Source organism: Canis lupus, chromosome 37 (genome assembly GCF_011100685.1).
Source record: "Canis lupus familiaris isolate Mischka breed German Shepherd chromosome 37, alternate assembly UU_Cfam_GSD_1.0, whole genome shotgun sequence".
Taxonomy (NCBI): Eukaryota; Metazoa; Chordata; class Mammalia; order Carnivora; family Canidae; genus Canis; species Canis lupus.
In genome coordinates this window covers 17,697,692-17,716,641 of record NC_049258.1, presented here as the reverse complement: position 1 = coordinate 17,716,641, position 18,950 = coordinate 17,697,692, and the positions used below count along the sequence as shown (strand labels likewise).

Sequence of the window (18,950 nt, the reverse complement as noted above, 5' to 3'; positions counted from 1 at the left end):
GTCTTAGGCACAAGGTAATTATTTCTGTATAAAACCGATTTTATCTGAACATTAGAATGTGCTCTGATTTTTATTATTTTCCACATATGAAGTATACCACATTGAATCTGTAGGTATTAAAAATACACAAGAAATTAGCCAGAAACACATAAGGCCAACTCTGAAAGAATTTAGTTCCTGAAGTGAAAATATCATTGGCTCTGAAATAGACAATGTTTTGACTCTTACGTTGGATCATTTTCTGTATATATTTATATATATGTATACATATGTATATATATGAACTTTTTAATGTGTATTCTTAGAGGGCAGAGAACGTATAAAGAAAATGTCTTAAAATGTTTAGTCATGGAATCATAGAACTATAGAGAAGGTACCATAAAGATCACTTTAGCTAACCTCCTTATTTCACAAAAAAGAACGCTGTTGGCTCTTGTTAAATGCCTGCCCAAGGTCACACATAGTGGCATAGGTCCTTTTCTGCTTGGTTAAGTATCACTACCTCCAACTAAATACTAATGACATACTGAAAGTCTCAACTTTGTCACATATATCAAGCTAGTCCTATACACATGATATATGTGAAATATGAGAATGTCATTTGACAACCAGAAAAAAGACCATGTATCTACTTCCAGGGAATTTATAAGTTGAAACAATGCTTGGATCAGAATCTGGGACCCCTTCTACTGGTTTGGCTTACAAAACTCTCTGCAAACTGCTGCCTGCATGACTTTGGTTGAAAAGTCCTTTGTTGACTGGTTTACATAAAAACATGATCATCTGCTTCTCTTTTGTCCATTTTAGAATAATAAAAGTGAATTTTCAGAATTTCTACCTTTGCCCCCAAAATGCAGAGTATAAGATATCTGTGGCTCTTTACCTTTGGCTGGGTAACATGCCCACCTCGGCCTGAGGTGCAGACATGCTAGAGACGTGGCTGGAGAACCGCCTCCTTCCAATAGCACTCAGGAGGTAAGCTTCTTGTTCACTTACCACACTGGGCATGCTTACAGAGTCATCTGATAGGGCACAAAGGGATAGAGTGTTATAAAACTACCAGGTCAATCAGAAGACCCAAACCAAGTTGTACCTGGGTTCCAACTTAGGGCAATCTCTAAAGCTAAGTTATCATTTGTCCCTTTTTACAGACTATAATGTAAGACTCCCAGAGGTCTCAGCTTTTAATCTGTACAAAGGGACAAACAACTCTTCACATCCACACATCTCCCACCCTCAAATAGCCTTCCTGAAATAAATACAAATTTCTTGTCCATTTTTACAAGTAAATTATTTGTGAAAGTCAAGAGGCATCTGGAAATTAATGATTTCAGAAAAGCTGGACTGAAAATTTGTAAACATTCTGAGAATAGTGAAAAAAAGAATATGGTTATTGAATGAGTCAAGTGTATTTCTTTGACCTTCAAAGACTACATTCAGTACATCTAATGATTTGTAGACTGCTGAGGGCGAGACCACTTCAGTTTTAGGGAAAATATTTGAAAACCTATAAAATTTAAAAAAGAAATGCATAAAGCTTTAAATTTTATGCATGTAGTCTTACTTTCTTGGTGAAAGCAGAAATTGATGTGTTCAAATCTATATGAAAGTTAGCTTTACCACAGTATTTGTGACAAAGTAGCCTCATTTTAAGTGAATAATGTTGCTTGTTGCTGAACAGCAAACATATATATATGTGTGTGTGTGTGTGTGTGTGTGTGTGTGTGTATATATTTATTTATTTTTAAAGATTTTATTTATTTGACAGAATGAGAAACAGCACAAGCAGGGGGAGTGGCAGGCAGAGGGAGAAGGAGAAGCAGGCTCCCTGCTCTGCAGGTACATGGGGCTCTATCTCAGGATCCCGAGATCATGACCTGAGCCGAAACCAAGCATCAGACACTTAGCCAAGTGAGCCACCAAAGCGCTCCGGAACATTAAACATATTCTGATTAAAGTAGCGTTGTGGTGAACTGATGCTACCATGTAAGGTCATCTGACATCCTTTATTTAAAATACCCCAAGTGGTCATATTTCTTTTTTTTTTTTAAAGATTTTATTTATTTATTCATGATAGATATATATATATAGAGAGAGAGGCAGAGGGAGAAGCAGGCTCCACGCAGGGAGCCCGACGTGGGACTTGATCCCGGGTCTCCAGGATCGCGCCCTGGGCCAAAGGCCGGCACCAAACCACTGAGCCACCCAGGGATCCCCAGTGGTCATATTTCTAATGAAACTTTCGAACCAAAAAGGTGGGATGCCTGGGTGGCTCAGCGGTTGAGCATCTGCCTTCAGCTCAGGGCATGATCCCAAAGTCCCAGATCGAGCCCCACATCGGGGTCCCTGTGTGGAGCCTGCTTCTCCCTCTGCCTATCTCTCTCTCTCTCTGTCTCTCATGAATAAGTAAAATCTTAAAAAAAGGTGTATATGAAAAGTGCCAGAAATTTTAATTTGTTATAAAATGACTGACTTGAGATTAATTCATGTTACAGAATGGTATTTCTTTTTTAGGTGTGTTCACAGAGAAGGGAATAAGCAAATGTGCCTTGAAAACATGAAAAACATGGTAAGGTAAATAAGGCTATTTCCACAAAGTCCTTTCCAATTTCTCACTGATTTTTCCCATTTAAACTCATATGTCTCTTAACAGTCTCTCAATATTTGTTTGATGATTAATTATGTGCTGCTGCCTTCCATTCACCCTTTTGTTAAATGTTCTTTATTGAAAATATCTATCCTCTCCACTACAGGACTAGATCTAAGATCTCAGAGCCCAGCCTGGGTGGCTCAGTCAGTTAAGTGTCTGCCTTCAGCTCAGGTCACGATCTTGGCATCCTGTGACCAAGCCTCACATCGGGCTCCCTGCTTGGCAGGGAGTCTGCTTCTCCCCCTACCCCTGTCCCCTGCTTGTGCTCTTTCTCTCTCTCTTTCAAATAAATAGATAGAATTTTTTAAAAGAATAAAAATAAAATCTCAGAGAATGTGTTTTCTCTCATACTTTCTTGTTGCTCATTTTGTACCTGTTAGGTCTGATGATAGAATGGGAAAATAGTTTAACCATCTGGCTTTTAGACCCACCCATAAGATTTTACTTACTCATGAGAGACACACAGAGAGAGAGGCAGAGACATAGGCAGAGACATAGGCACAATTAATATAAATTAATAGACATGCACATCACAATCACACATTTGTTAGTGACTCTGTTTTCACTGGGATGGCTGTGATGTCTAAGAGCAGAGATATTAGCAAAAATTTTGTGTTCATCAGGGCAGCCCGGGTGGCTCAGCGGTTTAGCGCCACCTGCAGCCCAGGGCATGATCCTGGAGACCTGGGATCGAGTCCCACGTCAGGCTCCCTGCATGGAGCCTGCTTCTCCCTCTGCCTGTGTTTCTGCCTCTCTCTCTCTCTCTCTCTCTCTCTCTCTCTCTCTGTATCTCTCATGAATAAATAAATAAAATCTTTAAAAAAAATTTTTGTGTTCATCAGTGTGTAAGTGCTGGCTCCCAGTCAGTGATATCTCTCTTTATGTCCTATTTTTCTTCCCTATCTCCTTCCTGCTGGCTAAGTCATCTACTTATTCATAAGGTTACCTACTAAAGATATTTAGCTCTACTAAAGATAGGTGGTAACATTTCTCATAATTAAAAAAAATTGCCTGGAGACACTAGTTTAAGCATTAAGGAAAAACAGATATTACTAAAGTTCTGAGCTATTACTAGGACTAAATGAATATAAAAACTGATCCTTATCTCTCTCATTTTGTTTTCTTGGTCATGATTTTTCAAGATTTCCCATTACAATTTGAAGATTTTTTTCCATGCGCAATGACCGGAGTGATTTAGAAACAAATATACATCTGTAGCTCAGGTGAAGGACAATATGATCATCACTTCATTATCTGATAAACCCTGAAATGAAATCTGGAAATGTTACTGCATTTATTTCTTTCCCTCTCCTCCACATCCAACTGTAATAGGGTATTAAAATACTTTCATTCATCTCAGTTAATTAAAATTCTAACCTCCACTCCTATTTCTTCTAATTTAGTTTAGAGAGGGGGCTTTGTGTTGTAGTTTGATATGGAGAGGCTCGGAGTGAAGATCTAGATTTTGTCCTCTTCATTCTTAAGGCACTGACAGCACACTTTGCTATATAAATGCTATATCAGAATGTCTTTAAAACACAACTGGAAAATAATCAAGGCAATAAAAATAATAAAATGACTGCAGTATTTAACTGAACAGTTTACTTTTTACTTTTAAAACCCACTCCTATTAGGCATACATATGAAGCATGTTCTCAACTGGATTTTCCCTCATTTCATGACACCAAATCTTATGCATGTGTGTTGGAAGCTCCTGGACCACCTCAGTCATTAGGGACACTCTTAACTCAAATTTGGGTTGTATTTCTTTTGGGTTATAGTCCCTCAGGAGCCCCTATTGGTTTGCATTCTAAATAGTATAGCCAACTTTCTGAGTCCTGAGTATATGCGTGGCTTGGTTTTCCTTGTCCAATGGGGTCACGTAAATGCTGGTCAACCCTCTAAGCCGGATGGCCAGGAGAAAAAGGAATAAACATTTCCCTTTGTTACTTAAGTACGATTTAAATGAGAGTAAGTGGAAATGGTTGAATATATAAGTTCAAAAAAATGTAGGGGTCACTAAAGATTTATTCTTTTTTCTGAATTCCTTTCAAATGACCAGAGCTATTGAGGAATTTATAGAAGAGTAAGCAGTAGGAATCATGGAATCAGTCACAATTCCATTTTATTTTATTTTATTTTATTTTATTTTATTATTTTATTTTATGATTTATTTCTTTTAGAGAGAGAGCACAAATGGGAAGGGCAGGGAGACAGGAAGAGAGAGTCTCGAGCAGACTCCATGCTGAGCACGGAGCCTGATGTGGGGCTCGATGCCATGACCCGGAGATCCTGACCTGAGCAGAAACCAAGAGTCAGACACTTAATCGACTATACCACTCAAGTGCCCCACAATTCCATTTCAAAACCTTTTTGTAAAAAATGACCAGGGGATCAGAACTGCAAAGGGTCAGAATGGCTTAAATCCTTCCCAAGCCCTCATTTGCATGGCCATGCTGTGTCACACATGCCACCCCCACATCTACCCCATTCTGCGGGGTGACCTACTTTCCTCATCTTCCTCATCGGTCCTACTCAGGGTGTCCTGCGAAGCCTGCTGGGAGGGCTCACTGTCCTGCTCCCAGACAGTGCCAGTGCCCGTGTTGGAGCGGGACATGGTGGCCAGGCTCAGGCGGTAAGCGGACGTGGAGGTGCCCACAGTACTGATGGATGTCTTCCCTTGGTAGGCTGGGGGATGGAAAGACCAAAGAAAATCCATGGTGAGGGTCTTGAAAGAAAACAAATGCTGGCTTCAAATTCCTCCCTCATGTCAAGGCTACTTGTACTTTTTAGGAAAGATCAGTTAAATAGCTTGTCCCAGATAAATGGTCTTTAGGATAAAGTATCAAGTGGAAGTGAGATAGAAGAAGGAGGAGAAGGAGGAGGAAAAGGAGAAGAAGAATTAGCTATTGATTTATTTGTAATTGAATAGCTTCCTTGTGGGAATGTAGCATCTTTAATAACATAAAATGCTTTGACATTTCTTCCTTTCTCATGGCTTTGCTTTCAAATGTTAAGGCTGGAAGAATGCAAAATAATTTTGACATGAATTGAAGCTTCCAACTTGGCAGATTTTCCTGAGAAATATACCTTTCCTGACACAAGCATTTAGGAGTAATAAATGCATTGTCTGATAGGAACTTCTCAATCAAAATCAGAATACGTAATCAAAACTGCTTTCATGTTCTCCTTTTCTGGAAATTATGACTTCTAAAATATCCCCTTGAATGTGTCAGGTTATTTTATTATAAAGCAGAATATTTGAATGGCACTCTGCAGCTTTCAGTAAGATTATACTTGTCAAAATCTTGGTCTTTAAGACATTGCCAGGAATAATATATTTTAGAAAAGAAAAAAAAAAAAAAAGGCCACATGTATGATAGTCTATTTATGGGTAATGACTGCCCTCTAATGGCAGATAATGATTTGTTTTCCCTGCTAGTAATTTACTGTCAATAATTATAAAAAGTAAACAAAGAACCCCCACAAGAAAACCTTTTAAGTAATATACAGAAAGGACCTCCTAGCCTGCCAACTCTAATTCAACCCTTCCTTCCCTGATTTGTAAAAGTTAAAGGCTTTGTAAGCAATCATATTAGTTCGAAGTCCCCTCCCTGTGGTCACTGTCAGGTGAGTAGATTCTTTATTCTCTACTGAGTCTCAGTTTCCTCATTCTGTAAGGGACTCTCAGTTATGCACCTTATAGGCATTTGTGTGGATTAAGTGACATAACACCTATGAAACCATCTCCCGTATGATAGATGCTCAAAGAATGTGAATCCCCCCTCTCCTTTCCATAAAGGGCAAGCATTTCAAGATTTTTTTTTCTAGTTAAATAGCCAAGAAAGAGCTTAACTTCTGAAATGGAGATTGAAAAATATGTTTAGAAGAGAGTAAAATTCAAGTCTTATGATACCCCTTGCTTTGTTGCTGACAATGATCCCATGGTCAAGTCTACTGGTTAACTCATACATGGTTCCAAAGAGAATGGTGACCTGGACAAAGGCATTCTTTGTAGGGTGTAGGTTTCACGTGCCAAATGGATTCAAAACACCCCATGGTTACTCACCTGAGCCACTATGAACTGCCTCTTTTAGAATTTTTAGTTCACTGTTGAACTCAGCAATGAGGGAGCTCTTACACAGAGGGCGTGGGATGAAGCGTCGCTCTAGCTGGTCAGCAATGTGCTGCCGTGCAGAAAGCTCTTCGTGATTCTCTGCTGGCTGGGCCAGAAGCTGAAAGGAAGGCATGGATTCTCAGATCCTCAATATTTCCCAGCTGTAAAATGGGCTAATTATTGTACCTATCTGTCCAATAATTGGTTGTGAGGATTAAATAAGGTAATGCAAATGAAGTTTTTAGAATGGGGCTTTATACAGGAAGCTCTGAATCAATACATTATTTTGAGTCGCTGCCCCCAGGAAATTGGGGCATGAAAATAACAACACAGTAGCTGAATCATGAGGATTTCAGGGGAGGAAACATGCTTTAAGTGTTCTGTCTCTTTCATGTTTATTTATAATCAGATCTGTGCCAAGTCACTGAAGAAAGGAGAACGTTCTTCAGATCATCCATTGGGCCGATCTTTTTTTTTTTTTTTTTTTTCTTTTTCCCTAGGAGGCAGGGCTGAGTAGAGAGAGAGCAGAGTTTTAGGGACTAAAATAAAGTCTCTCACTGTGAAGGGACTTCTGACATGAAATGTTACCCTCTGGGATCTGTTTTTGAGCTGTTTTCTCACAAGCATGGTCCCAACAGGTCCTACTAACTGGCCATCCTACATCCCTCGAGCACTGCTGCCACAACCCTGCCTTAACCTGGAGAAGAGCACATCCCGGGGTGGGGGGTTGTCACTTCTGAGAGAAGCACACACCACACCTTGCACTGGATGAATGGGCGCAAGAGCACGAAGATGGGGATTCGGGTCCGCACGATGAAGTCGAGGAAGTCCCACAGGGCCAGGCCTCCCACCTTGCGCAGAGCCATCTCCTTCACCTGGAGGCTCAGCCAGTACCACTGGCTTCCCAGCTGCCTCTCAAAGCAGACGAGAATCACCTTCAGCGCTTCACACCAGGAAGAGAGAATAGTAAGCCTGCATACTTGGGCTTCAGAAGAACCTGCTCACATCCACAGCCCTTTATGCGTCAGAGAGGATTTTTCTGAATTTCTAAATTGGCTCCATGTTCCCAAGAACTTACGTGTACTCCTGAGCGAGTGTTCTGACATCACGACAAACATTTGGATGTTTTGATCTGTTCTGATCTTGATTAGGAGAACACAGCCACCTTTCTTAAGTACCTTTACTATTTTGGAACACCCGGGCAAAGTGTTCATAGCACTGAAAGGGCATGTGTTATAAACATAACGCGTGGCTAATATTTTGCTTTCTGGAAGTTCTGTCATAGTGGCTTCACAGTAATACTAGCAATATACTAGTAATATACTAGTATATAATATATAAATAATATATATAAATATATATAATATATATAATAAGTATATAAATATATATAAAACTAGAAATATACTCACCCCTAAGCTAAAACATGGGTGTTTTAAAAGATTTTTTCTTTTAAGTGTAGCAATACTATATTTTTGTTATTTAAAGTAAAATCAGACTATGCAGAAACGCACAAAGTTAAAACAGAACAAGGCCTTCCCCTTCCCAGCTCCCTTTCTGGCCCCATCCTCATCTGCTCCTCAGAGGAAACCAGGAAAACGTGTTTGAGTATATCCTTCCAGATGAAAAAACTCCATCCTCCCTCCTTCCTTTCTCTCCTCTCATGGTGGAAGTCATGTTTATTACTAAACCTTGTTGGGGTTCTTTTACAATATCTCTTTCTCCCTAGATTCTGGAAGCCCTGTCACCATCTGCATTTATTTATTGTTCTTTTAGGAAGAAGATTTCCCAAACAGCGTCTCGGGACAAACCAGAATATCATAAGGATGTCAAACGTTATCGTGGGAGCATCCTCTGGCACCTCAGCTCACCGCATGGTGTCTGCTATGGGGCAGTCAAGGGAAACTGGGCTTTCTTGATCGTGTCTTAAGGCCCATCTCAGCAATTAGACACACAGAATCCCAACTCCCTTCAGCCTTCAAAGTCACACACGCCTTTATCACTTATTTAGGACATTTCTAGGGGGGAAAACCATGCCATATAACACAAAGAGAGATGTTATAAGGTCTTCTTTACCCCTCCGCCTCCTCCCCTTCCTCAAAATCTCATTTTTCACAGCAATCATTCATCCCAATTCCTTTCCCTCGACTAAATTAAACAAACAGACAAAACCCAACACTCCTCTTTCCCTTCTCTGAGCTTAGTGACATTTCTACTGCCGTGTGCCTGTTAGTCTTCTTTGGGTTTTTGCCATTCTGCTTTCCACCTTCACCTCCGTCAGCCCAGCACATAAACAGGATAACAAAGGGCTCAAGAGCGGGGACTCTGTTGCCAGATGGCTTGGATTTGAAATTTGGCTCTGCTGTTTATGAACTGTGTGGCTTTAGGTAAGTTATTCAACCTTTTTAGGCCTTTGCCTTTTCATTCCTAAAATGAGAAGAATGTTTACTTCTTAGAATTGTTGTGAGGTTTCAAAGTATAGAAAACACTGCTTAGTGCACAGTAAGTGTTCAAAATAAATCTAAAAATCAATTTGAAACAGAGATCCAGTAGCCTGGCCAAGTAACCAAAGGATCCACCTTCATTAAAAAAGCAGAAAGCAGGGTGAACTCGCCAAGCGTTTTCTCCTCTCCTTGCCTTAAGTGGTAAGCCCTCTGTCTCCAGCATCCTCTTTGCAATGCCAAACCTTATGCAGAGAACTGTCCCAGAATCTAGATTTTCTTTGAACTCCATATTTTCATGGCTTTGGCAATTAAGCCCCATGTGGGTAGGTCCTGTGCAAACACATTCTTATTTCCTTTTTTCCCTTTTCATTTTCACTGTCAATCACATAATTTTCAAATGCTTACATTTATGTATGTATGTATGTAATCGCTATGCCCAATGTAGTGCTCAAACTCACAACCCCGAGATCAAGAGTCATATGCTATGCTGACTGAGCCAGCACGTGCCCCAAATATTTCCCCTTATGATATGGTCCAAACACCTCACACACTCCAAAGTCCTAGGACCTGTGTTGACCAGTATGTATGGTTCATCTTCTACTCCTCACACCACAATCTACTTCGATAAATTGAAAAATGTCAGGCACGATCTTCTTAACTTGTTGCTTTTGAGATTTCCTGCTGCCAGTACTCCTTATTCTCAGAGATATGGCAGGAGTGTTTCCCCACACCCCCCTCCCATCCCCTAGGCTCAGTTCATTCAGGGCCAAGGGCTGGATCTCCAGTGTTGTGTGAGTCAGGACCAAGTTAGAGGCAGGCGTGGGGTGATGGAAAAGTAGGAGTGGAAGCAGGGAAGGAAACTGGCAAGCCTCTGGGGGGAAAACAAGTCGACTGGCCCCACCAGAGTGAAAATCAAGATGGAGATTTAGAGATGATATCGTAAGGGAAGAAAAATAGCTAGTAGTGGGCTGTACTGCTGGGCCACCAAGTCTCACTGCCCCCCTCGAGGGGCTCCATATAGGGGACAGACCAATGAGTCCCATGAGTTGTGTCCCCATATACTAGTCTCAGTCTACATCTGATAACAGCTGCCAAGGATAACCTCATTAGTGATCTCATACTTAACCAGCAAGGAGGAATTCTTACTGCAAATGCCTTCCTTACATGTCCAGATGCTGTTAGAAAAACAACCAAGTAATAAAGGCACCACAGATAGGAAAAAACTTTGGGGTTTTTTTGGCATATGTTTATAGACTCTTTTGCAAGGGTGATGTCTCTTACTTGCTCAAGTGGCTTCTTTAAATACTTTCTGGACTGAGGTCTTTCAAAAGAGTTTTCAAGTCAAGATGTAATGTAACTCAATAAGTACTTACATTACACATCTAACACACACACACACACACACACACACACACACAAGTGGTAGGGGTGAGGGGAGAGGGGAGAGCACCCACCCAAGTAGGCTGCTTGGCTGGTGGACTCTGCTAGGCCTTCCCGACGCAGGTCTTTGCCTGCGTCCCCTGGGGTGGAGCAGTGGGCGGGGGAGCTCTCCAGCATGAAGTTCTTGCTCCTCGATGTGCTGATGATGCGCGGCGGCAGGAGCACATTGATGACCGTCTGCAAGAGCAGCTGCACCTCAGGCTGTTCCAGCCATGGGCTATCTACAGAGCAGAGTTCGCGAGAGGCAAGTGGAAAGGAAAGCCCGTCACAAGGCCGACTTCCCACATTAGACCCAGAAAAATTCAGCTCTCTTTCCAATTGCAAACTAGAGCACCCTAGACATTCGGGTGTTTGCCCACCCAGTATAGCTTCTCCTCTGGGCAGAAACCACATTCCTGATACTGGGTAGTTTTCTCCATAGTCAACACCCGAGAGCTTGTGTTCTTAGCCAAATCTCTGCTTACCATTTCAATCTCCTTTCTTTTCTCTGCTCAAATACTCATAACGTTTTGTCTTTATATTTGAGATAAGCTCTTCCTAAAAGAAAAATCCCCCAAGAAGGAAGAGTAATGAAAATATATTGGAATGTAATGGCAGCAGCAGGGTTTATTATGCTAACCCTGATGGCAGTAGATTATAAAGTCCACTCATTGTCAATTCGTACCATGCTGTATTTCAGGTAATACCATTTTCTTAACAGAAATAATGTTCTCCCAATTTTTGCTGTACTGAAGGACATATCTTCTAAGAAGTGGAGCAGAGAAACTCGACCCAGGGTCGCTAAACTGCAACGAAAGAAAAACTCTATTTCCTAGGATAACCCTGTTTAAATCATTCACATCAAATTCAGTGATGGCCTTCATGGGAAAAAGAATAAGAAATAACAGCCTGACACTTAGGAAAACAACAATGATAAATTTCCTTTAGTTAAATTAATCAGACCTTTGCTTCCAGATCCTACTGTGAGCACAAATGGGATGAGTAGATTTAAAAGCATCCCCTCCCTTCGCTCTTGATTGGTGAATGGAGAGATCACATGGCTTAAAGGAAAATCTTCTTTTAAAGCCTGTGCAGCAATAATAGAAAACAAAGATTAATTGATCCTCACACCCATTCGGTATGTTTGTTTCTACACAGCACGCTGGAGACGGTGACTCCCTGTTGGCTGCTCCTGGAAACTACGAATTCAATTGCGCTGCGTACAAGATTCACTCAAAACTGATACTTTACCATTTGCTTGACATAACTGAGAGTTATGTACCTAAAAAACAGCAACATCTTGAATATCAAATGCAAAGTTGTTGTAGTACTTTTGGTCTGGTACAAAAACCACCACATATCCCCATTCATTTGCTCCATGTGTCCACCAATAAATATTTTAGAGATAAAAGAGAAAGAATAAAATGCGAACTTGCCACCTGTCCCATTTGGTAGTTATTTAAAAGTCCTCTGACCTCTGTATAGGGCTTCCCCAAACCAGAAAGGAATAGGTAATATAGAGAGAAAGAAATGATCTCTGTACGCGGGTTATTAACATGAATCACTTTAGGGATCATTGTTTGCTTAGTTTCTTTTCTACCATCACCCATTCTCTGGATGATGGACCGTTGAGCTAAGTTGTCAGATAATGGTTGCATTGTTGCCCATTTACATCAATTGCATATTTCCCACCAGTCACAGAGCTTTCTGATGATCTACCACTCTCTAAAATTAGGTGACACACAGCAAGAGGCAGGGGAGTTGGCATTCTGCACTTATTGCCTTGGGAATAATTATTTTAATTTCAAGAAATAAAATAACTGGGAGAGTAAAAAAAAAAAAAGAACAAGAAAAAAAAAAAGGAAAACAACCACAATATTCAACCCACAATCATTAAATTAGATATTCAAAGTCTAGCAGTAACACGTGAAAGAATGTTCTATTGCAATTCTTTCCATGAAGAATTTAAAACCAGACTTTGAATACTACTGTGTCTTTTAATTAACAATTGTGAGCTGATTATCTGTGAATCATTATTTTCCTGAGGTCTCACATGCAATTTGAAATGACGCAAGTGGTTCCTGGGGTTGTGGCAGGACCACATGACTCTGCTATTTTTGAGATCTCGAGAAGAATTACAGAAGCACAACTTAGGGCCAAGCTCAGGACTGACGCTCCAAACCCGTAAAAGTTTGGGAGATGTTTACACTTTTGTTTCACAGATTTTGCCCAGCCTTTGCAGAAAAAGAAGAGAACACCATGATCAGGTGCCTCCACGAGCAACTTAATGAGCGTGACAAACAGGTAAGGCAGTCACACCTGTATCTGCAATGCTACAAGCCGGACAACAGCTGTGCTGAAGGGCAGAGGTGGTGAGAGATAAGGGCTGAGATGAAGAAGGGGTAATCCATCAGCAACACTGGAAGGTCCTACCACTCCCATCACCTGAAATACAAACAGAGCACATGACCAGCCTTGACTATTGCAATTTCATGCGACCGGAGTAAGGGAGTCTCATTCAATAATCATAATGATGATAATAAGATAATAATGATCATAATAGAAATTTGAAGGTTGGACATGTTACTTTCAATCTGTTCTTGTCGCCTCCTTTGGAAGGCATGTAATGTCTGGAGTCTGATCACACGTGACACTGGATTCAGCCAAGGTTTTGTAGAATGTTGCTTATAGCTTATAATGAGAGATGAACCAAAAACTATTCTAATCAGGAGATTGGACATACTTACTGGTGGATTCAAAGGAAGGCAGTCCACATTTTTTGATGGAGCTGGTACTGACAATGATGATGGCATAGCTCTATTTGCACTAGGCATTCCAGCTATAGAGTTATTGCTCAACTAGTTAAGCAGCAGATCCTACTCAATGAAATGCTCTAACATGATTTCTACATCGTACAAAACCTTGTGAGGACCAGACTCTAGATATTACATCAACGATAAAAAAGTTTTTTTTTCTTCCCCTAGATCCTAGACTGGCCAACTCATATCATCATTTTGCACTAAAAAAGCGGAAAAAATTCTCTTTGCATTTTAAGCTCCCCCACCCCAGACTACCTCAACTTCTAGCCAATTGTGCGGTCTCCACCACCCCACTCTCCAACTGGCAGCCCTCAACTCTCAGCGCAACTTAAAGAGGCAAATTGTCAAAGTAGTGCGTGGGAAGCAGCACACCAAAATCCCACTTGCGTAGGGATGGGCCCCCTCATCTCCCCACGCACCACCTTGAAATGTACCTCACTATTTTCAGTGTCACCTGAGCCGTCTGTTTTCATGGGTAGGTAGGGGCACAAAGTGGTTGACCTGTAAATCTTCAATTCAGAGAAATCAATAGCAGAGTTAAATTTTGCAAAGTTTCATAAGGTTGCCACTTGGCTACTCACCAGATTGACACAGACATTGATCAGTGACCTAAGGTGAGGCAGGAAGGATATGATTGGCTGCCTCTGAAGTGTCAAACAAACCCCTTCAATCAAATTGCTGGCAGGCTCCCACTCAACCTGTCGCCTGGAATACAATATAGGAGCCATTAGCAGCGTGGCTCCCTTCTGGAGTCAGTCTGAAACAAGTGAATGGGACAGTGATTCTGACACCATCTAAGACAGGACAGGTGTCTGAGACAACAAAGTGCTTCACACGGGATGAAGTTTACCCATGTTGTTCCAAAAGCACAGAGCACACTGGGAAGGGAAGAAGATACTGAAAACGTGGCAGAGGCACTCCTGCCCCACTCGACTAATGAGACAAAATCTATTGAAGAAAAAACAGAGATGATGAATGGGTTGCATTTTAAGTTCCCTGGTTTCAGCTTTGACAGAGGGTATAAGACTACAATTTTAGGAAACCCGTCACAGGGGCCATTACTCCCAACAGAACTAACCTGACCACAAGGCTGCGTTTCTGTAACCTATTTATTAGACTGCAATTGATCTTGTCAGCTGTTATACCAGGACACAACTGATTAGGTTTATATGGTTTACCTCCTGCCAAAAACATGACATTAGAAGAAAACCGTTCATTTAAAAAGTGTTCTTTCTTGGCCTCCTAAGAAATGAGATTTTTTTGGCTACTTTCTATGGTCATATAAATGGTATAAGTCTAAACCCAATTAGATGAACATGGGATTTTCTGTAATAAAAGTCAATGCAGTCTGTAATTGTCTCAGTACCCAAAACAGACATCTCCGTGGCCCCCCAAATAAACAGGTTGGGTTTTACTGATATCAATGCTATTTCTAATATTATCCTGGAAACAGTTTCTAAGCTTATATTTCCTATAAAAATGGATCATCTACAATGACAAAATGGAAATGTTCGTAAATGAGGACATGTTGACATCCTGATTCTCAAGTAACACAAGGTCAATTTTGGTCAACATTTCCCTTGTTGAGCAGAGATCACCTGAAGAAATTAAATCCAAGGCAACCTCAAATTCTTAGGATGTACCCCAAAGAAATTACCTACAATTGACCCATCTACTTTTAGGAAGCATGATGCTCTTTACAACTGGGCTTGATTATATGACAAATGAGTCAGCCTATGGAGATGTCTGACATCTTTATATACAAAGTTATTTAAGAAAAAGAATTTATTTTGGCACACCCTTTTAAGAATGAGAAGACATGCCATTTGCCAATAGGCACAAATGTTCCATTGGGGCCACTAAAAAAAGTAGGTGTGTGGTAAGGACAGACATTTCCATGCCACTGAAATAAATAATCTTGAAATAACGTGTAGGCATTCATCATGCTAAAAAGGAACAGAGGAACAAAGTATCAATTACTGGAATGAAATCTTTCAATTTCTTTTTTATAAATCCAACAACTCCTGATGGCTGCATAAATGAACAAGAACACAGGCTAAAACCTGGATAAGTTCCAACAAATTGAATGCTAAGTGCCACAAATTCTTAGGCAAGAGCTGCACTGAATTGGAGTTAAGTTTAAAGGGACAGAAAATGTTCTCATTAACTCAAATTTGACATTTCTGAGTTAGTAGGTTTATTGGCATTTAACCAATTGAACTGTCTGCTCATTGGTCTCCAAACTGGACTCAGATCTCCAGGCAGTCTGGTTCAGAGGCATCCCTGCATAGAGAGTGGATACTTCAGGTTACTGAACAGAGATTAAGGGTAATAATGTTAATTTAATACCACTGTGAATTAGATGAAATGGTGAAACTTAGTATTTGTTACTAGTCCTGGGATTTTTCTCAGAGGCTATGTGGCTGCTTATTGTTAAGATTTGTCACTTCTCAAACTGATACCTAAAATACTCTGTTAAAGCCAGTATTCTTTGAACATTGAATTAATTTTTCTTTTCTCCTCAGTTGTTTTATTCATAAGGCACACCTTGCCTTATTTCAAAAGAAATTGAAGGATACTCACTGAATTTCTTATGTGTGTCAGATGAAGAACATGATAGCTAAGATATGAACAGATTTTTCAAGATGAACACATATAATTTTAAAGAATATATTATTTCTTCAAAACGTAGACCCTGTTACTTATGCATTCATATACCTGGTTAGCTATGCACAAATACCAACAGAAAACTTTCAAGTCATTCGTTCAACTCCGGATTGCACCACCATCTTAAAAGATGACAAACCCTAACTTTGAAGCTTGTAATACCAACAGCTCACCTCAAAGTAGGCATCTTATGAATTTTGTTGAACATTCTATCCAATCTCTTTAAAATGAGGATAAGGGCTGGCCTCACTGCCTCGGCTGTCCAGTCGGTAATGGGTAGCATCTCCATGATGTAGCGCCGAAGCCCACGGCTCTCCATCGTCTGGGTGTCATATGGTGCCAGCTTCAGAAGAGAGTGTGCAATTTCTGCCAACCTAAATTTTTTCAGAGATTATTTTTAAAAAACATGGTTTATTATTAAAATCAGTAATTTTTACATAAGTTCAAACTCCTTGTACCTTTCCCCTATCATTTATCTTATCTAAGAAAACAATCCCTCTGGTTAAATTTACATCTTTCCCTACAGAGACAGAGCTGAAGTTTGCTGGGGAGAAATTCACAAACATGCTAACCAGCACCATTTAACATTCATGATTTCCAATCACAAGCTCACCCTTAGTGTTGCAAAGCAGGTCTACTGTAGGCCTCTCGTCTGCTTACTTATTCCTCTTGAGAATTATACTTTCTTTTTCCCTCAGTCCTACAACACAGTTTCAGATAGAACCTCACACTCTGCTAATACCATTTTCTATTTTCCTGAGAAAAGGGGACCATTCAGAAACTTTCCACATGATCCCATCAATTCAATTCATCTGTATCTGTAAATTATCCCTTTTTTCCATATCACAAAGGAAGATAATCCATCTTCCCATACCAAACTGCCCACTTCACTTGAGCGTTGTGTGGCATACATACTGTCTATGATCTCATTGCATGACACTAAGAACAAGTCAACTCTCTGATCAAGATTATCTGTTAAATTCCCATCTCAATGGATATAAAGGCAAAGTGTCTCAATATTCCCAAGGAACACTGATCAGATCTGATCCCTGGCTAGCAGGAGTTCTTATTTGTCTACACTGTATCCACACTGGTTTCTTTGTGCCAAACTTCAGATTCACCACATGTTCCAAAGTCCAAGAATTTGCTGTTCTCTTGGGTATTTAAGGTTTCCTCCCTCATGCATGTATCATGTTTTCTCAACTGTCTCCTTACAAAGAAACCATTTTCTAATTAACTATAAAACATGAAGTTCAACCATCCTAACTCACTCTTACTTTGCTTTACTTTCTATAAATCATATCCGTCTTACTTTTTATTTTTTTTAAAGATTCTATTTATTTATTCATGAGAGAGAGAGAGAGAGAGTGAGAGAGAGAGGCAGAAACACAGGCAGAGGGAGAAGCAGGCTCCCTGTGGGGAGCCCAATGTGAGACTTGATCCCAGGACCCAGAATCACACCCTGAGCCAAAGGTAGATGCTCAACCACTGAGCCACTTAGGCATCCCTGAATGTGCATGTCTTAAATAATTTTAAACAGCCTGTATGTTCTTCTGTTTATCTCTTTCTCACAAATGTGCCATGCAGAAAATTGTTTACTTTTTAGTTCGTATGATGGATAAGAGCATGTCTATATGCACATATTTCTTTTCCCTTATTATTTTATAGATAACATTGAGAAATGCTTGAGAAAGCATCAATCTGTCTATTTTAAGCACAAGAACAGTATTTAGAACTGAATTTTAGTCATTTTATGCATTACTACCTGAATTTCTCTAATCCCTGCTGGTGTTAAAAAATGAATTTGCATTGAGCATAACACAAACATTTCCTTTAATATAATCTTTGCTGTACTAGCACATAGATAATCTTTTGGTAAAAAAAAAAAAAAAAAAAAATCCTATGTCATTTCCCGGTGAGAACACAAGAGATTTTCTAATGGAGAGGGAGAGTTGAAGAGAAGGAGGCAAGGAGAGGAGAGAGAGAGGGTGAGAGAGACTTTGCGGACCTTATTATCCTGCTATATATACTGCTGCTTTGGCAGCTCTGGTTTAGGCATATGAAACATTAAATTCCCTTAGGGCAGAGACTCTATCTAATCAGAGATCCTTACAGTCAGCCATATATTTTGCTAACACAGGATTACAGATTGCCTCTTGGTGCTTTGGCTTGAATCAAATACCTCAGGTAGGGATCCCTGGGTGGCACAGCGGTTTAGCGCCTGCCTTTGGCCCAGGGCGCGATCCTGGAGACCCGGGATCGAATCCCACATCGGGCTCCCGGTGCATGGAGCCTGCTTCTCCCTCTGCCTGTGTCTCTGCCTCTCTCTCTCTGTATGACTATCATAAATAAATAAAAAAGTTAAAAAAAAAAAACAAATACTTCAGGTAAATTTCTCCTCTTATATCAAGCCATTCCTGTTTTTATCAATCTTCTCTCTTTGAGTGGTACTACCCATTCTTATGATTTTAAACACCACCTATGTGTCCATAGTTCTGACGGTTACATGTATCCAAATGTATATTTAACTCATAAGAGAAAGCCTAAATTATCCCTCTTGATTGGTGCAAGGCAGAGCATATGGGTCTATCCCTACTTAGCAACACAGAATATCTCTGGCCAGAGATCATGGCAGGTCCTTTTTTAATCAAAAACTTGTGAGAAATTGCATTAATAGTGGTCATTGAGTCTGTTTCCTGGCAGTAAAAAATCTGCCTATCCTGCAATAGGCAATGAAATAATTGTGCTTTTAAATCACATTATCTTGGCTTCAGATAGGTTGCTCTTGATGAATTGTATTATGATGTTACGCCAACTTTCAGTACTGACAGGCA

At 40.2% G+C, this 18,950-nt stretch overlaps 1 protein-coding gene across 14 annotated transcripts in view; it reads right to left on the bottom strand.

Annotated features, from left to right (window-relative positions):
• The window catches only part of UNC80 (unc-80 homolog, NALCN channel complex subunit), a 215,364-nt gene that overhangs the window by 15,803 nt on the left and 180,611 nt on the right, over positions 1 to 18,950 (bottom strand). For 13 of the 14 annotated variants that reach the window (XM_038585614.1, XM_038585612.1, XM_038585619.1 and 10 more), the window contains 9 exons: positions 16,290 to 16,490; positions 14,031 to 14,154; positions 12,950 to 13,075; positions 11,594 to 11,717; positions 10,666 to 10,872; positions 7,526 to 7,710; positions 6,720 to 6,885; positions 5,159 to 5,338; positions 884 to 1,022 (listed from right to left, as the gene is read on the bottom strand). In XM_038585614.1, the coding sequence (XP_038441542.1) occupies positions 884 to 1,022; positions 5,159 to 5,338; positions 6,720 to 6,885; positions 7,526 to 7,710; positions 10,666 to 10,872; positions 11,594 to 11,717; positions 12,950 to 13,075; positions 14,031 to 14,154; positions 16,290 to 16,490 (1,452 nt within the window). The remainder of the gene's footprint in view (positions 1 to 883; positions 1,023 to 5,158; positions 5,339 to 6,719; positions 6,886 to 7,525; positions 7,711 to 10,665; positions 10,873 to 11,593; positions 11,718 to 12,949; positions 13,076 to 14,030; positions 14,155 to 16,289; positions 16,491 to 18,950) is intronic. The other variant, XM_038585623.1, reaches the window with a different exon arrangement.